The sequence below is a fragment of the Mobula birostris genome, chromosome 1, assembly GCF_030028105.1.
Source record: "Mobula birostris isolate sMobBir1 chromosome 1, sMobBir1.hap1, whole genome shotgun sequence".
NCBI classification, from domain to species: Eukaryota; Metazoa; Chordata; class Chondrichthyes; order Myliobatiformes; family Myliobatidae; genus Mobula; species Mobula birostris.
This window is the reverse complement of record NC_092370.1, coordinates 62,610,230-62,629,177: the sequence shown is the minus strand read 5'-3', so window position 1 is coordinate 62,629,177 and position 18,948 is coordinate 62,610,230. Positions and strand designations below refer to the sequence as shown.

The 18,948-nt window shown below is 40.5% G+C and overlaps 1 protein-coding gene across 1 annotated transcript; it reads right to left on the bottom strand.

Annotated features, from left to right (window-relative positions):
• Positions 1 to 879: 879 nt before the first annotated feature.
• LOC140196593 (homeobox protein AKR-like) lies at positions 880 to 18,733 on the bottom strand. Its single transcript, XM_072256056.1, is given in 5 exon segments — positions 880 to 4,428; positions 15,899 to 16,116; positions 18,176 to 18,220; positions 18,455 to 18,500; positions 18,503 to 18,733. Coding segments are annotated over 5 exon segments (999 nt in total). The 5' UTR covers positions 18,623 to 18,733; the 3' UTR covers positions 880 to 3,858.
• Positions 18,734 to 18,948: the final 215 nt, after the last annotated feature.

Sequence of the window (18,948 nt, the reverse complement as noted above, 5' to 3'; positions counted from 1 at the left end):
GGTGAAATGAGAAATATCACAACAGAGAAGCACATGACCCTGTGGATTTTGCAGAAACCAAATCACTGAACATTTTTAAGGTGGTAGATTCAATTCTAAATGTAAAAAAGATATAAAGGGGAATGGAGTAAAAGAGTAAGAAAACAGCATTAGACATCAAAATTGATCAAGCCAAGTGTCAGAGCAGACTCAATGGATCAAATGGTCTATTCTTATGTCCTTTACTTATTTAGCTTAGAAACCTGTACCTTTGGCAAAGTCTGTCAGTAAGGAAAGCCTTTTATCTCCAGTCCATGAATGCACAAGGTAACTCCAGCAATTTGGAATAGTTCAGTGTGATGAACACAAGTACAAATCACTATTGTGTTAATGTGAAGATTTTGTTTACACCATTTAACAGAAGTCAGAGATGAAAATGTTTTAAATCCATTGACACTTATCTAATAATTCATAATATGCATATCATCTAGCTGTATTCTCAACGTCCACAATTTCTTAAATGAGGTTAAATCCCTATTTTCACAGATTTAAGGATTTTAATTTCTGAAAATGAATTTTCCCTCATCTATTTAACAAAATTATTAAACCAAAGTAATATTGGAATATGCTTAGTTAACGTAGGCTCCAAATATACTGGGATTACTGATGAGGTGTGGTGCTGAGCGTAATATAGTTGAATAAACCTTCAGGTTGCATTCATTGCCACAGTACTTTATCTGTGTAGAACCACATATTCCATGTATCAGTGCACTCCTCTTCACAGCCTTGGCTACTTTATTCATTCTCAGCCTTGGTACTATTGTTCAGAACAACATCCACTCAGCGTCATCCCAAAGTAGATAAAGTCCATCATTAAAGAGAAGAAACAAAGCAAATAGATAGGAATAAAGTAATTTATTATTTTTAAATCAAAATTGGGTACATTGTGAAACTGCATTCTGATGCCCCCACCTTGTAATTAGGAAGTGAGAAGAACCCTGCCTGCAGAATCCAGTGGCAAGGCAAAGAGGAATACTGCAGCTTTAGTCAGTCTTTACAGGCCTTTGCATCCTGATTCGTCAATAAGGCAAAACATCAATGCAAAATGGACCAGGTTCATATAGTACAGTCTACACTCATACATTATAATTTCAGATGATCACAGTGATGAAAACTGTACAAATACCTTCTAGGTTGAAGGGTTAAAAATAACATCTAGTTTAAAAGTAGACACTCTACTTTTTTCTTATAAAAAAAGTTACAGATTTATGATTAATTTTCAACAGGAAATATACTTCCACACAATATTGTTGACCAACTATAAAAAGAAGCAAAGTGAATAACACCAGCAATGAAATTCAATTTAGGACCATTTCAGAGACATTGTCATTTTAACAGTGTGTTAACTCAGCTGCCTTTTAAATGTCAATCATTAACAGCATGACAGGACTCCAGCATCACTGATATAATGAAATATACAACAAAAAAGGTCACAGAACTAGAGTGTATCCCAAACATACTGGTCATAATTCTTTAAGAGGTACAGATATGGAGACAAGATTCCCCTTTTGAAAGGTATTTTCAGAACCTACTGCTGGATTTTTGACTCAACCCAACCACCACATTAGGACCTCCAGAAAGCAAACCACAGGATGCACCCAGAAGAGGTAGGATACAATTCTAGCTGTGGTGCTATGGAGGTGGGAATGAAGGTGCAGGAGAGGTCCAACTCCTACTATAAATTTTAGAAGCAGGGCACACACAATTGAAAGAACCAGAATAAAAGTTTCAATTGTTGCTGTTACTATTAGAGATGCCACTGGGTTCTCACCCAAATACAATAACCCTCAAGTAACCATAGGACCTCTTGTAGCCTCATTGCTGGCTGTTTCAAAAATGTAAGTGGTCAATTTGTACAACCACACTTCATTTGAAAAATCTCCCAACCTAAGCAAAAATCAGAACCTTTTTTCTAATACACAGCACTACCTGAAAAAAAAAGCTTACATTGGTTTTACCATTTTACAGCTCTTATATGCAAACCTTGGCAAAATCAAAAACATCACTATTCATGCATTTATGTGTCTAGAGTACAGAAGGGTGAACAGGAGTATAAACTGGGTAAAATTAATACAAAGTAAGGGAGAAGGACAACCGTTCAATAGCTTTAAATTCTCTTCAGCTAAAGAAAAATCCCAATTCAGCTGAAAGTCCTTCATCTAGGCCTCAATGCTGTGTTTTTTTAAAACTAGAAATTGAAACGAGAATTTAGTTTTGCCTCTCACTCTCCGCTAAATGCGTTGCAGAGTACATTATTGCTACTAGTGGTATTTAGCCACAAAAAAAGGATTTTCTCCAATAATTGTAGAGTCAGCAACTAAGTTTAGTTTTTTTTTTAATTTAGTGAATATTGCTGGCAGGGCTTTGTGTTGGGGATCCAGCAGTACTGCAAAACTGGAGAAGGAATGTAAATGCAACAGGGCCTGGTCTTTGGGATAAGGTGCATTGTCAGGCTGACAGAAACCAAAACCGGCACTGGGTGGCTAAATAATATATTCACCAGTCTCCTAGCCTCCTAGCATACTTAGTGATGTATTTAAACTTTTGTCCTGATGTTCTGCACAGCTTCTCCCCTGCTCCTCATAACTCAAGCAAATACCACCCATGTACTTCCCTCCAATGGTGAAGCTTAGGAAAGGCCTTGTGGAACCTCAATTAATTATGTAACAGCAGTTTTAGAAACAAAACATCCTTCACTTAAAAGTCAGTCTCAACTTCATGAGTTACAAGCTAGAAATGTAGAAAGCACAAAAGGCACAGCCATCATTGATGACCCCAAAAATCTCCAATCTGCATTCAAATATCTCAAGACAGTGAACAATGGAAAGTGACAAACTGACAATACACAAACTCCATTATTAACTCATCCAGACCTCACAGTTTTAAAGGCAATGTTCCAGCAAGGCACAGCAACCGCATGGTTAACAAGGGAATGACCCAGACCTCTGCATTCAGTGCCCACTAAAAACACAAGCAAAGTCAAAACCACATGCATCAATATGGTTTTGATAAGGATATCTCAATAAGGAGACATACATTCAAGAATTTTGTGCTAAATTTAAAGTTTACTCAGCCTGACCATAAAAATATTGGTGACCAGGGAACCAAAATATTCTGGGGTTGGTTCTGGTCTCAACCAGTGGTCATCACTTCTTGTGCAGATGCAGCCTTACAGTGAGTTGGGCAAGTATGACAGCCATAAAACAGAACCACACCAATGAAAGGAAGCCACAAGTCAAGCAATGTCTCCAGAGTCAGGAATGCTTGTGTGTGTAGGTTCTGCTGTGACTACTGGAACCTGAAAAGAGAAAGAAGTCTGCACAGTACTGCAGACCAAGTAAGTTCTGTTACCCAGGTCCATGGTTGATTGCCTTACACTGAAATAAAGACTGAAGAATAATCAAAACTCAGTTTAACCCCAGTGACAATACATAATTATATAAAAAAACCTGTTATTCTAAACAATGCATGAGGCCACATTATTTTCCCATGCAGGAATGATAAAGAGTTATAAGAAGGCTCTGTATATCTAAATATTGCACAGACTGAAAGTAAAGAATCACATGATCATGGGAAATTCTCACATTATCAACAACTACAAAACAAAAGGTTCATCTATCTATAGTAGTCATGAATTCATCAGTCTCCATGTGAGCAATTTGTTAAGACAATTCTGTGATAGGAAGCCAATTTTTGGGATTCCCTTGTGCAAATAAGAAGGCATCATGCTGCATAAAGCATCTATTTTTACCATATGGAACAAGCTTTTCCTGTAGTGTTCTTCCCTCAGGTCAGTTTGACAGCCAGCATGGGTAGGATCTAAGCCACAGGTTTGGACTGGGATTCCATTTCCGCAGCTCGTTTCAGCGCAACATCCACCAGCAGCTGAAATCCGCTGAAATCTTGATTGAGATCCGGAGGAGTGGGTGGAGGAGTGTTAAATAGTCCACTCTGGTGGGACGGGTTGGACCCAATCTGAACGGCATCTTTGGAGCATCCAGGATTGGTATGCACCAAGCCTGCAGTTGGCAAAAGATCCATTTTAGACACTCCATCTGAGCTGGTGGGTGGGCAGTAGTGTAAAGGCACATCATTCGGTGTCGAAACGGTAGTGTGGCAAATGACTGAAGGCCTAGGCAGGAACGCTCCTGAAGAAGAGGTGCTGCATGGAGAGGTCTCCCCATTATCAGGGCCGGAGCTTGTGGATCCAAACGATCTTTCATCAAGGTCTTGGACAAAACTGCTGGACGCCACTGACGTCTGAGCGGGGGTGTGCTCCACACTCTTACTCCCGCGCCGAGAGATGGTGAAGTTATTGGGATCTTTCCCATCCTTCCTCAGCATGTCGGGCAGCAGTCTGCGGCGTGCATTAATGAACCAGTTACAGACCTGGAATGCAGCAGGCAAGAAGATAATCAGGTTGAGTACATTTTTACTCCAGTACAGGAGGCAATCAAGTGCAGCACACAAGAAAAACACAATATGAAAACTGTAGAAAGAAATTAACATAATGCTATTTGTAATATTAAGTTCAGTTTAAATATACCAAGCCACTTCCTTTTCAAACAGAACAGTTTAGAATCAGAGCACAGAAACAGCCCCTTCAGCCCAAATGGCATTCCATGTCAACTAAGATTCCCATCTAATTTTTTTTTTAGATATAGCATGAAACAGATTCTTTGAATTTGCTGCCCAGCAAAACACCTATTTAACCCTAGTCTAATCACAGTAATATTTACAATGACCAGTTAACCTACTAACCCATTCATCTTTGGGCCTTGCGTGGATTTCCTCCAGGTGTTCTGGTTTCCTCCCACTGACGGGGAGAACATACAAACTCCTTACGGACAATGGGCAGGAACTGAACCCAGGTCACTGGCTCTGTAATAGTGTTAGGTTAACTGCTACACTAGTGCCAAGTTAGAAACGTCCTATTAAACCTTTCCTAACCACAATAAAAGAACTAAATTTAGATATCCAGTCTCACAAGGAATTAACCCAGAGAACATAAAAATCAAATAAACTACAGAAAATGGTATCTGAAATAAAAGCAAAAATTAGCAGAACACTCAGCAGTTAAATTGATAAATATTTCTTTCCACAACTGTTACCAATATGCATGTTTCTTTTTCCCCAACTGGATCATATGCTTTAACCCACTTTAAAGATTGCTTTCTTAAAATATTACTTTCTCTACCTACTCTGCATGCAATTACTTCTTACCCCATGCCAAGAACAAACTTAAATAACTCAGAGCTTAAGTTCAACCATCAAGCTGATGCCACACTTAGAACTTGTGTGTTGGGCTGGGCTGTTTGAAGCAGTTCTATGTTAAAGTGTGGTATCTGCTTGATGGTTGAACTGCTTCAAACAGCCCAGCCCAACACACAAGTTCTATAAGATAAACAAACCATAACAGTCTCTATTCCAGCATCCAGTTCCATTCTGTCACTGCCACCGGATAGACCAAAGTCGCACTAAAATAACAGAACAGCCTCTTTGTAGAAAACTTACTGACCATACAAGGGAACTTTGCTGTCAGAAACCTAGGACCAACATTGCAAGCAACACATATCAAAGTTGCTGGTGAACGCAGCAGGCCAGGCAGCATCTCTAGGAAGAGGGACAGTCGACGTTTCAGGCTGAGACCCTTCGTCAGGTGAAACCTTCGTTCACCAGCAACTTTAATGTGTGTTGCTTGAATTTCCAGCATCTGCAGAATTCCTCGTGTTCGCGACCATCATTGCAATCTTGAAATATAAAAATGAATGGTGCAATCATCTTTCAACGCTTCTCATCTCTAAATTCAGATGCTTGGCATGTGAAGTAAAAGCTGCTGCATCTTTGGGACTAAGTTGTTGTTACAATCTATACTGTGTGTATTAAACTGGACCAAGGTATATTTTGATGCTTGAAATATTAGGTTCTATTCCCAGTATGAAGGTGCATTTAAAAAATTTCATTAGTTGTTAAGGAAAATTAAATCATTCTTTCAAAAACCAGCACAAAGACAATGTACTAAATAATGTTTTGAGATCATTAAATTTAAATAATTCAACAAAATTCAAGAAATGCTCAGAGAAAAGAACTCCATAATCACATGAACTATTACTCCACAGAAATGAAAAAATAGAGCAGATATTCAGCAGCAGAATATTTATATTTTAATAGTCAGGATAATAATTCAAGAAAATCCACATTGTGCATCATAAAAATGCTTTCATACTCTACAACTGAATATATCTACTTAATGTCAGATGTATCAGTTAAAACTGAGGGGGAGATATACCAACAGCAGAGTGGGTTAGGGTAATAGGTGCTGCTTTACAGCTCCAGTGACCTGCAATCATTCTAGTGTATGTCCGTCAGAGTTTAGCATATGCTCCCTGTAGCTATGTGAGCCGATGGGAAATTGCAGAGGGCAAAAAATACTAATAATGTAAGCAGGGGGATTGATGATCAGCATGGACTGAAGGAACTTAAGAACCAATTTCTGTATGATTACATGGAGCAACACTGTGGACTATAAATGGGAGGTTAAAATGCCTAGAAACTGACACCTGACACAGAATCCATCTGAATTACAGAGAATGGTATTAAGCAGGCATTAGTAACACTCTGTTCAATGGAGTCTATATTTTGCTCTTACTCCAGTACGGCATGAGGAAACAATGTTTCCCTCTTGTCTGAGTTAATAGCTTCAGCAATTAACTCTAAAGGTGCTCTTACTTGGGCAGTTAATGTAGTACAACATGCTGTCACACACAGCATCAGTGTTACAATGTCCAGAGATAATCCAAATTGCCCTTTATGACTCAATGAGCAACATGCATTCAATTAAAATTTTATATACATGCTGTTCATTTTGTATATAAGTGATATATGTATGGTCTCTCAGACATTGAAATGTGTATTATTTGCTGATGATACAACTATATTTCATGTTGGGAAACATCTGAAACAACTTTTGGATACAACGGAGAAAGAACTAAAAATTATAAAGAAATGGTTTGATACTAACAAATTATCACTGAAATTAAGTAAAACTAAATCCATAATATTTGGAAACCATGTACCAAACTCATATAGTAAACTTAGAATAACTGATGTTGAAGTTCATAAGGTAGTTGAAACAAAATTTTTTAGGAGTGGTAATAGATAATAAATTAAGCTGGAAACCACATATAAATTATGTCAAAGCAAAAATGTCAAAATCTATCGCAATACTGAACAAAGCGCAAGATTTCTTAAATCAGGAATCTTTGTATACATTATACTGTTCACTTATAGCCCCATACATGACTTACTGTGTAGAGATATGGGGAAATACATACAAAACAAATAAAAACTCTATTTTTCTACTCCAAAAGAAGGTCATATGAATTGTAAATAAGACAAGTTATTATGAGCCAACCAATCAACTATTTATTCAACTAAATACTTTAAAATTCAGAGACTTCACAGATTTTAAAATAATACAAATTATGTATAAAGTAAAAAAATGGACAGCTACCACAATGTATCCAAAAGTTGTTTAAAATGAGAGAAAGTCAACACGATTTGAGAGGAACATGTATATTTCAAAAACAAAGGATAAGAACAAATGTAAAAAATCATTGTATTTCAGAAGGGTAAATCTATGGAACAGTTGTAGTGAGAATTTAAAAACATGCACCACACTGAACAAGTTTAAAAAATTATTTTAAAATAATGAACAAATATAAAATACATTATTTAAAATGAATGAGAGTAATGTAAATAAATGATATTTGGAATTGGATTTTGTGTTAAAAGATAATGAAATTTTTTGTTTTCATGTGATGATTGACGCCAAATATGTTGTTGTATAGGTAAGGGGGTAGGCATAATTAAGCTGTAACTTCAGCCTAGACCCTTTCAGTCCTAGGAAATCATTGTTATGAAATCATCCCCTTCTCGCAATTCCTCCGTCTCCGCCGCACCTGCTCTCAGGATGAGGCTTTTCATTCCAGGATGAGGGAGATGTCCTCCTTTTTTAAAGAAAGGGGCTTCCCTTCCTCCACCATCAACTCTGCTCTCAAACGCAGCTCCCCCATTTCACGTACATCTGATCTCACTCCATCCTCACGCCATCCCACTAGGAATAGGGTTCCCCTGGTCCTCACCTACCACCCCACCAGCCTCCGGGTCCAACATATTATTCTCCATAACTTCCGCCACCTCCAACGGGATCCAAACACTAAGCACATCTTTCCCTCCCCCCCCCTCTGCTTTCCGCAGGGATCACTCCCTAAGCGACTCCCTTGTCCATTCGTCCCCCCCATCCCTCCCCACTGATCTCCCTCCTGGCACTTATCCTTGTAAGCAGAACAAGTGCTACACATGCCCTTACACTTCCTCCCTTACCACCATTCAGGGTCCCAGACAGTTCTTCCAGGTGAGGCGACACTTCACCTGTGAGTCGACTGGGGTGATATACTGCGTCCGGTGCTCCCGATGTGGCCTTCTATATATTGGCGAGACCCAACGCAGACTGGGAGACCGCTTTGCTGAACACCTACGCTCTGTCCGCCAGAGAAAGCAGAATCTCCCAGTGGCCACACATTTTAATTCCACATCCCATTCCCATTCTTACATGTCTATCCATGACCTCCTCTACTGTAAAGATGAAGCCACACTCAGGTTGGAGGAACAACACCTTATATTCCGTCTGGGTAGCCTCCAACCTGATGGCATGAATGTTGACTTTTCTAACTTCCGCTAATGCCCCACCTCCCCCTCGTACCCCATCTGTTATTTATTTTTATACACACATTCTTTCTCTCACTGTCCTTTTTCTCCCTCTGTCCCTATGACTATACCCCTTGCCCATCCTCCGGGTCCCCCCCACCCCCCCGTCTTTCTCCCAGGGCCTCCTGTCCCATGATCCTCTCATATCCCCTTTGCCAATCACCTGTCCAGCTCTTGGCTCCATCCCTCCCCCTCCTGTCTTCTCCTATCATTTTGGATCTCCCCCTCCCCTTCCCACTTTCAAATCTCTTACTAACTCTTCCTTCAGTTCGTCCTAACGAAGGGTCTCGGCCTGAAACGTCGACTGTACCTCTTCCTAGAGATGCTGCCTGGCCTGCTGCGTTCACCAGCAACTTTGATGTGTGTTACATGCAACAGATACATGTCCATCTACTATTAAAGAAAGGGAGTGAGCTAGAAATCAGTTAAGTCAATATCAGTAGTAGGCATTATTTTGTTAAGGAGGTTCAGGACACTTACAGAACATCAAAAAATTGATTTCATGAAAGGGCAATCATGTTGGAGAAATCTATTTCTAAGGTTGTATTTAACAGATTAAATAAGTGAGAACCAACAGATATGATGCACTTGGACCATCAAAAGACCTTTGATAAGATACTACACAAGAGGATGTGGAAGTGGAAGATAGGGGGATTAGCTAATGAATGGAAGACAATAAAACAGAACAGATCAACTTTGGATTGGTTGGCCATGAATAGTAGTTTCATAGGCATCAGTACTGGATGCACACTCCTCACAATTGGCATAGCTTTTACATAACATACACAATTAGTTAGTGTTGCAGCCCAGGTGCAACATAACTATGTCAACAATGATGCCATGCTAAGCAGCAATGCAAGGACTTTTCATCAGGGGATGGCGGGGGGGGGGGTTAAGGAATAGACGGGCACCATGGTCAGCTTGGGCTAGCTGGAACAAAGGGACTGTATCGTTGTTCTAAGACTAATTGGAAAGATAAAGGCTTGCCAATTTAAGAGAGTGAAAGGTACTGGTGATCAACTGGATAAACAGGGGAAATCCAGGGATTCAGGGTTATTGCAGGAAAGTGGTGGCAAAGTTAGAAAACAAATCACTCTTGCAGGCAAAAATGAAGTCCAAGAGAGATCAAAAAAGGAAAGACTCATGTTCGTCCATAAATATAAAGGCTCTGTGTTTTTGATTAACTATGTCCTTCATGTACAGAAAGGCACTGAACTACTTGAAAACTCAATTTTAGTAAAAGCAGGCAAAGAAAAAAAAGAATTGACCTATATTGCCCAGATCAAAGCAATTCCCGCAGCCAGTTTGGCTCTGGATAGTTTTATTTAAATAATTAAAATTCAGGTTACACACAGGTGGTTAAGGTGATTTTTGGAAAGAATTTAATCTTTGTTACATTAATAAAACCAGACCAGACTGCCACAGTGCCAGGCACCACAGCTGCTTGTCTGTTTATACTACTTCAATGCTGGTGTTCTCATATACAGCCTGCACTCCGATCTTCAGTGTAAAATTAACCTCCAGCATCTCAGCTCATCCTCATATGAAATTCCTTCTCCATTGAGGGCAACAACAAAGCATCACGTTATCAAACTTCAAAGATACTCACACTGTTCAAAACCCAGCAGAGCTGTTTCAACATCATGCAAAAAAGACCTCTGTGATATTTCTAATATTCTTCCAATAATGTTTGTGTCCATTACTGCTGAAACCAGCGGAACCCCATTACTGCTGAAACCAGCGGAACCTTCAGCCATTTAGGCCTTATCTAATGGAAATCCTTTATAACAGCCTCTGCTTATTCCCAACTCTCTCCAAGGCATTACTCAAGACTTCTCTCAATGCACCCTAGAAAGTTACCTCAAGGTATATAAGTAAGTTGTCACTATGGAAACTATACTAAAGATTAGAAATATCAAATAATTGTTCTAAGCAATACCAGCGATTTTTGTTTTATTTAGTAATACATAAGCTGATTGGACACTGAAGCATGAATCAATTTGAAAAACAAGGTGCAATTTGGAGCACAATGTGTGCCCAAAATGCTCTTCCTAAGCCAAGTAGTAAATCTACTTTGAAACTCCAGGCTCACAAAAGATGGGCCTAGGGTGTCTGAAGGGATGGATTTAAGATCCAAGTCAGTGGTGCCCCCTTGGAGGGCATCTTTCAAAATTCAGCTGAACAGCATACACCAAAACTGTTGCCAACAATTCTGCCAGCAGAGAATGGACAGTGTACAGAGCTCATTTGATGATGTGTGCGAAAGTCTGCACAAACAAGGTGCATAAGAATATTCAAGCAGGCCTAAAATTGAGGCTCTGGCGCACTGTCACATTAGTAAATGGATGTGTGAAGCTTTCTGGATAAAATAAAATCTAAATGATTAACAAATCCCAATGATCGTCGCACTGATAACCTGCGAATAATTATATCCAATCACCATATTATCAGTATTCACCTAAATTCATCCTGGAACCTCACTGGATTAAAACTAGGTGTTCATGTTCTAAGATACCACAACCCAGGTTTAGCTTTCAAGAGTTACACCAAATTGCATTTATACATCACCTGTGCTCATGAACCCACTCTGGTTCTAAGCTAAATAAACCATCTTAATTTAAAACGCTCATTCAGTTTTCACCATGGTCTTTCCCTTCCCCATATCAATAATCTCATCCAGTCCCATCACCCTCCAAATTTCTCTACTCTTCCAACCATGGTCTTAAATACCTTCTAATATAAGGTCAGCCCTTGCCTGCAAAGGACATGAGCTCAGCTGCTCAAAATCTTTCCATATCACTCTACCTTCTTGAAAACAAGCCTCAAATCCTACCTATTTCCCACAAACTTCTCTCCATCAATAAATCATCTAACAGACCTTGAGTTAGTTATTTCATTGGATAATGAAAACAACTCAAGGCAAAGGAATGTTGTCTTAAAAGTAATAAATCAATGAGAATATTGCTCCACTAGCACCATACTAACTACACATAAAGGCTAATTTCCATTTACAAGCATGCATTAGGACTCCCAGTGTACAAGGTAGTTTGTTAATTTCTATCTCTGATAAAGGTGGAATTTATTGTCCACCTCTTTTGCCTTGCCAGCCCCTAAACAGTAACTTACTAGGCCATTTCAAAAGGCAATTAAAGTGTTAACAATCTTACTACATATGGAGTTACTTACAAGTATGAATAAAACTGGAAACGGTTCTCAATGGGTGTGGTGAATGGTGAGAGGGACATGGTTTTGGAAGGGGTGCAGAAATATAGAGGCCTGAGGATACCAATGCATAATTTTTTTGACAGTGTCTGGACACATTAGGAAAACAATCAAAAGCTCCTAGACATGGTGTACAAAAGCAGGAAAATTACACAGAACCTTGTAAAACTGGTCAGGCCACAACCAGATTCAAGTCACCACACTTTAGGAAGGATTCAAAGATCACAGAAAGGATGCCTCAACGAGACAATGGCTCCATGCTTGATGGATTTCTGTTACATCCCCAAATTGGAAGCAAAGAAAGGATGAAAAGATCTGACAGAGGGAATCATGACTGATGTACCTAGATAGAATCAACTCCCGTTGGTTAATGACTCAAAGACAAAGTTACACAAATTCAGAGTGGCACCCAGAAAATTGGGAGTACACGAACAAAACAAAAAATAGTAGTTATAATCCAGAACTTACTGTGTTTAAGTGGTGGAATGAATGGAGTCAATCAGGACTTCAAAAGATTTTGTTCAAATACAAGTTCTGACAGAAGATGATTTGCTGGGCTACATGGAAAGAGGAGGGGGGTTGTGGATGAGACAGACTGAATTGTTCTAAAAAGGGGCTGGCAGAGTTGATGGCTAATGAGGCACCTGCGCCATAACTAATTAACAAATCTTGGGCTTATTTCCCCAAAAGAGTGTAGAAGGTGAAAATACTTTCCCAGAATCTTCATCAAGTCATTCTTTGTTATATTCCCCTGATTATCAGTACAAAGATGTGTGAGCAAAAGACCAATGAACTTTTTAATTAGTATTGAACAAGTCGTATCAACACGGAGGCTTCACCCTTTGCTACAATGTAGACGTGAATTGGTCAATCAACATTTTGTTTAGTGACTTCAAGTTGGCATCTCAGGTCCTAGACACCACTGCCTCCGTGCAATCCAAAAAGCTACCCCAAGCTCCAGAGACCTGAGTTCATTTCTGGCCTTGGGTCCTGTGTTTTTACATATTCACCCAGCGACTACATGTGATTTCCCAGGCACTTCAGCTTCCTTTCATATTCGAGGGATGTGCAAGTTGGTTGATTAATTGACCACTTAAAATTGCCCCTAGTATGCAAGTAAGGCTATGGAGGGGAAAAAAGCAATAGGAAATATCAATGTGGGAACAGAGGCATCAAAAAAGCAGTGGGCCGAAATGCCATCTTGTCTGAATTGGCAGCAACATCTCTAACTCCATCACGCTAAGCACCAGTCCAGCGTGCTCAGCCCACGGTTGATGCATGACTGTACTGCTAGATCCTGTTTAAACTGAATCAGGTTTGCTGATGACACAACAGTGATTGGCCTCATCAATTAACGATGACAAGATGGCGTACAGAGCTGGTAGAGCAGATTGAATTTTCGACTAACGTATGGACTCATCTTAGGTTCCTGGTATTTATTGCTTTATTTATTATTATCTTTTCTCTTTCTTTTGTATTTGCAGTTTGTTGTCTTTGGCACATTTGTTGTTTGTCCACCCTGTTGGGTGCTGATTTTCATTGACTCTATTGTGGTTCTTGGATTTATTGTGCATGCACACAATTTAATGAATCTCAGGGTTTTAAATGGTGATATATATTATAACAACAAATTTACTTTTCTACTTTGTAATGTTTAAATGAATGAGATGATTGTGGACTTTAGGAAGGAGCAAGCTGACCACCACCACAGTGCACATAAAAGGCTCCTCCGTGGAATTAGGAGCACCAAATGCCTGGAAGTGTACATAGTGGACAATTCTACTTGGTCACTCAACACCATTTCTTTAGTCAAGTACAGCAGCATCTCCTTCCTAAGGAGATTGGGGCAAGTGAGCCCCTCACACCCATTCTCACCAATTTTTACAGGAGCATCACTGTCTGGTGTGGGAATCCCAAGGCATCTGACCGCAAGACCCTACAAAGGGTCAAGAGCACTCTAAGGTGATCACTGGGCCCTCTCTTCTACCCATCTGAGATATAGTTATCATTAGTACTGCGTACATGGGACTCTTAACATCGCCATTGATGCCTTTCATCTGCCCAAATATCTCAACACACTACCATCAGGCTGGAAGGATCGGAGCATTTGGACAAGTACTGTTAGAATGGGATTCAGCTTCTCCCCCCCCCCCACCACACCCCCCAGCCATGAACTCCCTGCCACCAGCCAGGTTTCATCAAAAATAAAGCACCTGTAGCATAATACTGTTTACTTTTTAAACTTGTATTATAAATGCATCATATTATTTGTTAATTTACATATGCTATTATTACTTTATGTTGTGTGAGTTTAACGATAAACTGAAATTTACTTGTAATGAAATATGTAAAAACTCAGATGGAAGCCAAGTCAGAAGGATTGCATCTATTTGTCATTGCAGCATCTTACAAAATACTCAGCATTCTTCAAGAAGAAAGTTTGCTTAATTGGCACTGGTTTCAGAAACCACTTACTCCATTAGTGACAGAACAGAACATCACTGCAGCAGCTTACCACGTTCAATTCGATCACAGCTCCCAGCCCAGCAACTTCCACGTCTACATAGCTCAAGTGTTGCAGCATTACAAATTTATAACCAGTGGGTTTCCCCTTCACTGACCAATCTGACATGACCATACACAACCACTGGTGTCAATCAATGTCCTACAGCTCTTAACAGACATTCTGACCTCAAAATCACCACAATCCTTGGTGCTTCAAAGGCAGCTCACACCAAAGAATCAGCTGGGCAATTAATGCAAGAATAAGCATGGTTAAAAAAGTAGATGGCACATTTGCTTCATTCAGTCACCCAATCTTCCTCCCCTGCTACCCAGCCATGATCAGCCTTCACTTAGCTGTGGAGCTCTGTAAAGCTGAGCCTGTTCATGCCTGGGTTCCACAAGTTTCCCATCTATTTACTTAGTGACACACAATGCAGAATAGGCCTTTCGAGCACCCTTGACCAGCGCTCCCCCAGTGCAATCTGAGCCTAATCACAGGACAATTTACAATGACCTACCAACTGGTAGCACATGAAGTAAACCCATGGGGAGAACGTACATACTCCTTACAGACAGTGGTGGGAATTGAACCCGAGTCGCTGGTACTGTAAATCAATGTGTTAACCACTATGCTACCATGGCACCCATAGGAGAAGGTAGCACAATTAGGCCATTCAGCCCATCGGTGTCTACAAGCCCAGTCAAACATGGCTGATTATTTCTCTCTTAACCACATTCTTCTCACACTCACTCATCAAGAACCTATCAAACTCAGCTTTAAGTATACCCAAATGACTTGGCCTACATGGTCATCTATGGTAATGATTTCTACAGATTCATCACCCTCTGGCTGAAAAAAATCCTACTGATCTCTATTCAAAAGGTACATCTTTCTATTCTGAGGCCGGTCCTAGACCCTGCAATATTGGAAACATCGTCAACACGCCCACTCTCCCTAGGCCTATCATATCCAGTATAGACCATGGTAAAGCTGGACTGGTAAAGTACCCAATTGTGGGGTGATACTCCCCTACTCTGAGACAGGAGCATATCAGCTAAAAGAGATAAGCAATTTAAAAATCCAGGTTGAGAATAAACAAATATTTTTAAGAGTTACACGTACAACTGCAATAATTATTATTCGTATCACTGAATTCAAAGTCAGCTTAAACGCATAAACACATCCCCGACTGCATTATTCGTCAGAGACCCAAACCGCAATCCTTCATTAGCCAGCAACTGCAGACATCACCAATCTGTAGGATGTCAGTTCCAACACTGAGAAAGGGTCAACAAAAACTAAATATTGCAGTGATCATGACCGATAGCGCTTGCAGCTCGGGTAGTGGTCTGATTCACTCACCTGCAGTACAGATAGCTGTGCCTGTCTCGACAGCTGAATTTTCTCTTGTTCAGACGGATACGCCTTATAGCGATGCTCGTATAGCCAATCCCTCAGAATCCGTACAGACTCCTTAGGCAAGTTCCCCCGTCTCCGCCGCTTCCCTGAGTGAGAGAGATCAAGCGGGACCTCCAGACTCTCGTCCTCATCAGTCTCACTACCGCACACCGGCCCCATTGCTGTGAAGAAGAAGTTTTAAAATGGCATGCTGGCATGAGCGGAGAAACCAAGATCAATAAAAACCCGCCTTGTAGCGGTGCCCCAGCACGTATACCCTTAACACATTCACCGGCCCCATTGCTGTAAAGAAGTTTTAAAATGGCATGCTGGCATGAGCGGAGAAACCAAAATCAATAAAAACCCGCCTTGCAGCAGTGCCCCAGCACGTATGCCCTTAACACATTCAGTGCCTCCTGTCATTTATATGCCTAGACTTAAAGGGGGTGGAAGCGAAGTGGGTAAAGGAAGGAATCAGATCCGGCAATTAAATGGCCTGCTTTATTTGTACTTTTAGACACTTCATGCAGATGTTCACCAAATATTACTGACTTAGCGTTCTACTCGGGGCCCTGGCAGTGTTTGAGTTGAGAAAATACAAGTTTTCGGAAACAAACACAAATTATGTAATTAACTGGAGGTGTCATCTGGAGACTACAACATGCTCGAGATGTTTACAGCCCAAGAGACGGGAGGAATGGTTAAATAAACCACGAGCAGGCCCTCTGTCCTCAAACTACCCCGTGAACCTCAGAGATTTTTCAATCCAATCAAGGAACAAATCCTCTAAAGCTCGGCCCCCGTTCAGGGAAACCTCTGGTTGGCTGAGTTTGAATTGAACCCGATCGGACTGTCAGTTTGTAAAGTGATACATGCTCTTTCCCAGCGCCTACAGCAGCCATTATCTGCTTGTTCCAGAACAAAAGAACAGAAATTTTCCAAAATTACATGTGCTTCCCCATGCTGACTTAGCACCAAGTCCCGAAGAAACTGGCATCCATGGATAAAGAGTAATCCTTTGGGTAGTTGGTGTTCCATTTTACGCAGTCTACCTAATCAGTTTTGAGAATCAAAATAAAACTGTGGCCTCTTCAAACACGTGTTGCTAACTTATGTTACATGAATTCGAATCCCAATCCCATCCTGACTTGAAAACTACCCTCGTAAGTCAGAGAGTACTGTAGCAGTAAACTATTAAAAAACAAATAGTTTAAAATGTTTCCGACACAGAAAAAGAAACAAACTTTTAGCATTCTTTGTTTAAAAAGTGTTTTACCCCGTTACTTAAAATTATAAGTTTGCTTACAAAATACCGTTGAAACAGACAAAGATACTGCATACTGGGACCTGTCACAAACATTCTTTTACTTGGCTATAGTTCAAGACGGGGCGGGGGAGGGCTTAAAAACTTTACATTCCAACAAATTCCTGAAGAAAATAATTTTTAAAAGTTCCAGAAACTAACACATAAAACTACCGCAATGTGTCCGATCCCACACAACTCAACATACTTAACAAAATGCTGACAGAATTTGTCGGGGTCTCGTCCTTTGAAATCCGAAGTACTTACTTTAAATGAGTGAATGCACGATAAAACAAAAGTACGTTATACACGGTTGAGCGTTTAATAAGTGGAGGCTTTGTAGACTAACAGAAAATAACCGTCCTTGTAAATCATTTTCCAGATACCGCCCACGTACAATAGAGATTTTTTAGAAAGTTGTTTCTATGTTGGCCTTCGACTCATTTCGGAAAAAGAAATGCATCATTGAATGCTGCGTTAGGTCACTCTGTCTTTCCAATCGATAGGAAATCCCCCTAACCAGCAACACTCAAAGCCCCTGGGATCCATTGCATGTATAAACTTCGCTTTTAAACAGAGTAACACAGAGAAGGGAAAACACGATGAATCAGTAGGGTTTAAACATCGTCATATGAAACTTTTCATTTATGGTTCAAGCTTAGTCACAGGAAAAAGTTTTTTTTCCACGAGCTGAAACCCCAAACAAAGCATCTCAGCACCTCCTCCTTCCAAACTGCATTATTTCCTAATTCTCAGTCGGCAACTGATCGATTATACCGCCCCTCATCCATACCTCCACTTCCAAGAATAAGATGATTAAAATGTTGAATTAAATAACAAAAAAAAGCCTGGATAGACGGCGGAGTAGCTCAAGACGGAAATGAACAGGACTTGACAACGTGCCAGCAGCGTGGACAAGTAACGCAGCTTTCACCTACCTTTCTTAGCTTTCATCCTGTTCCACAAATGTGTCTCCAGGCAAACTGGGACGTGGGGAGGAGGAAACAGCCAATAAATCAAAACAATCTTTTCCAACAAGTTTCCAAGTTTAAAAACTAGGGAGCGAAGCAGGGAAAATATCAATTTATTTTTACTATTGAGAAAACCCAACTTCTTGTGAGTATCGACGTACACAAACGGTGGGTACTCCTGCTCACTCTACCCCAGCGTGTTGCTCGCTGGATGAGTTAAACAAAAGGTAAACACATCGCTACTACCTGGCGCTCGGAAGTACTCGGCTCCGCTCGGCTCGGCTCGCCTCGCCGTACTGACTGCCTCCGCAGGAGCTGACAGCTCTCTCCTGACAGCTGTTGCCTCGGCTCAGGACCCGCCCCCAAACGAAGGCCGTGGCGGCGCAAGAGAGAGCAAAATCTCCTCACTGACATCAGCACAACCCCATTCAAAAAAATGTTCCTATTTGCATACGGTGTTGCAATCCAATCCAGACTTGTTTTTAGTACTTTTTGAAAAAGTGTTGTGTTCTTGATAGGCGAAAATTAACACTGGGAGGGGACGCTGGACCTCTTTTTGTAGTTAGTTACAAGTAAATCAAACGAAACTGTTTATAATTAAAGTGGTTGTAGTTTCTTTGTGCTTCGCTGGTTAATATCCGGCGAAAGCAGTGTAGCGAGACACTCAGATGACGGTTGGCCAAACTCCCCCGTGGAGCAAGGAAAATATTTTTTAAAGTTTTATTTGAAGTGGATGGGAT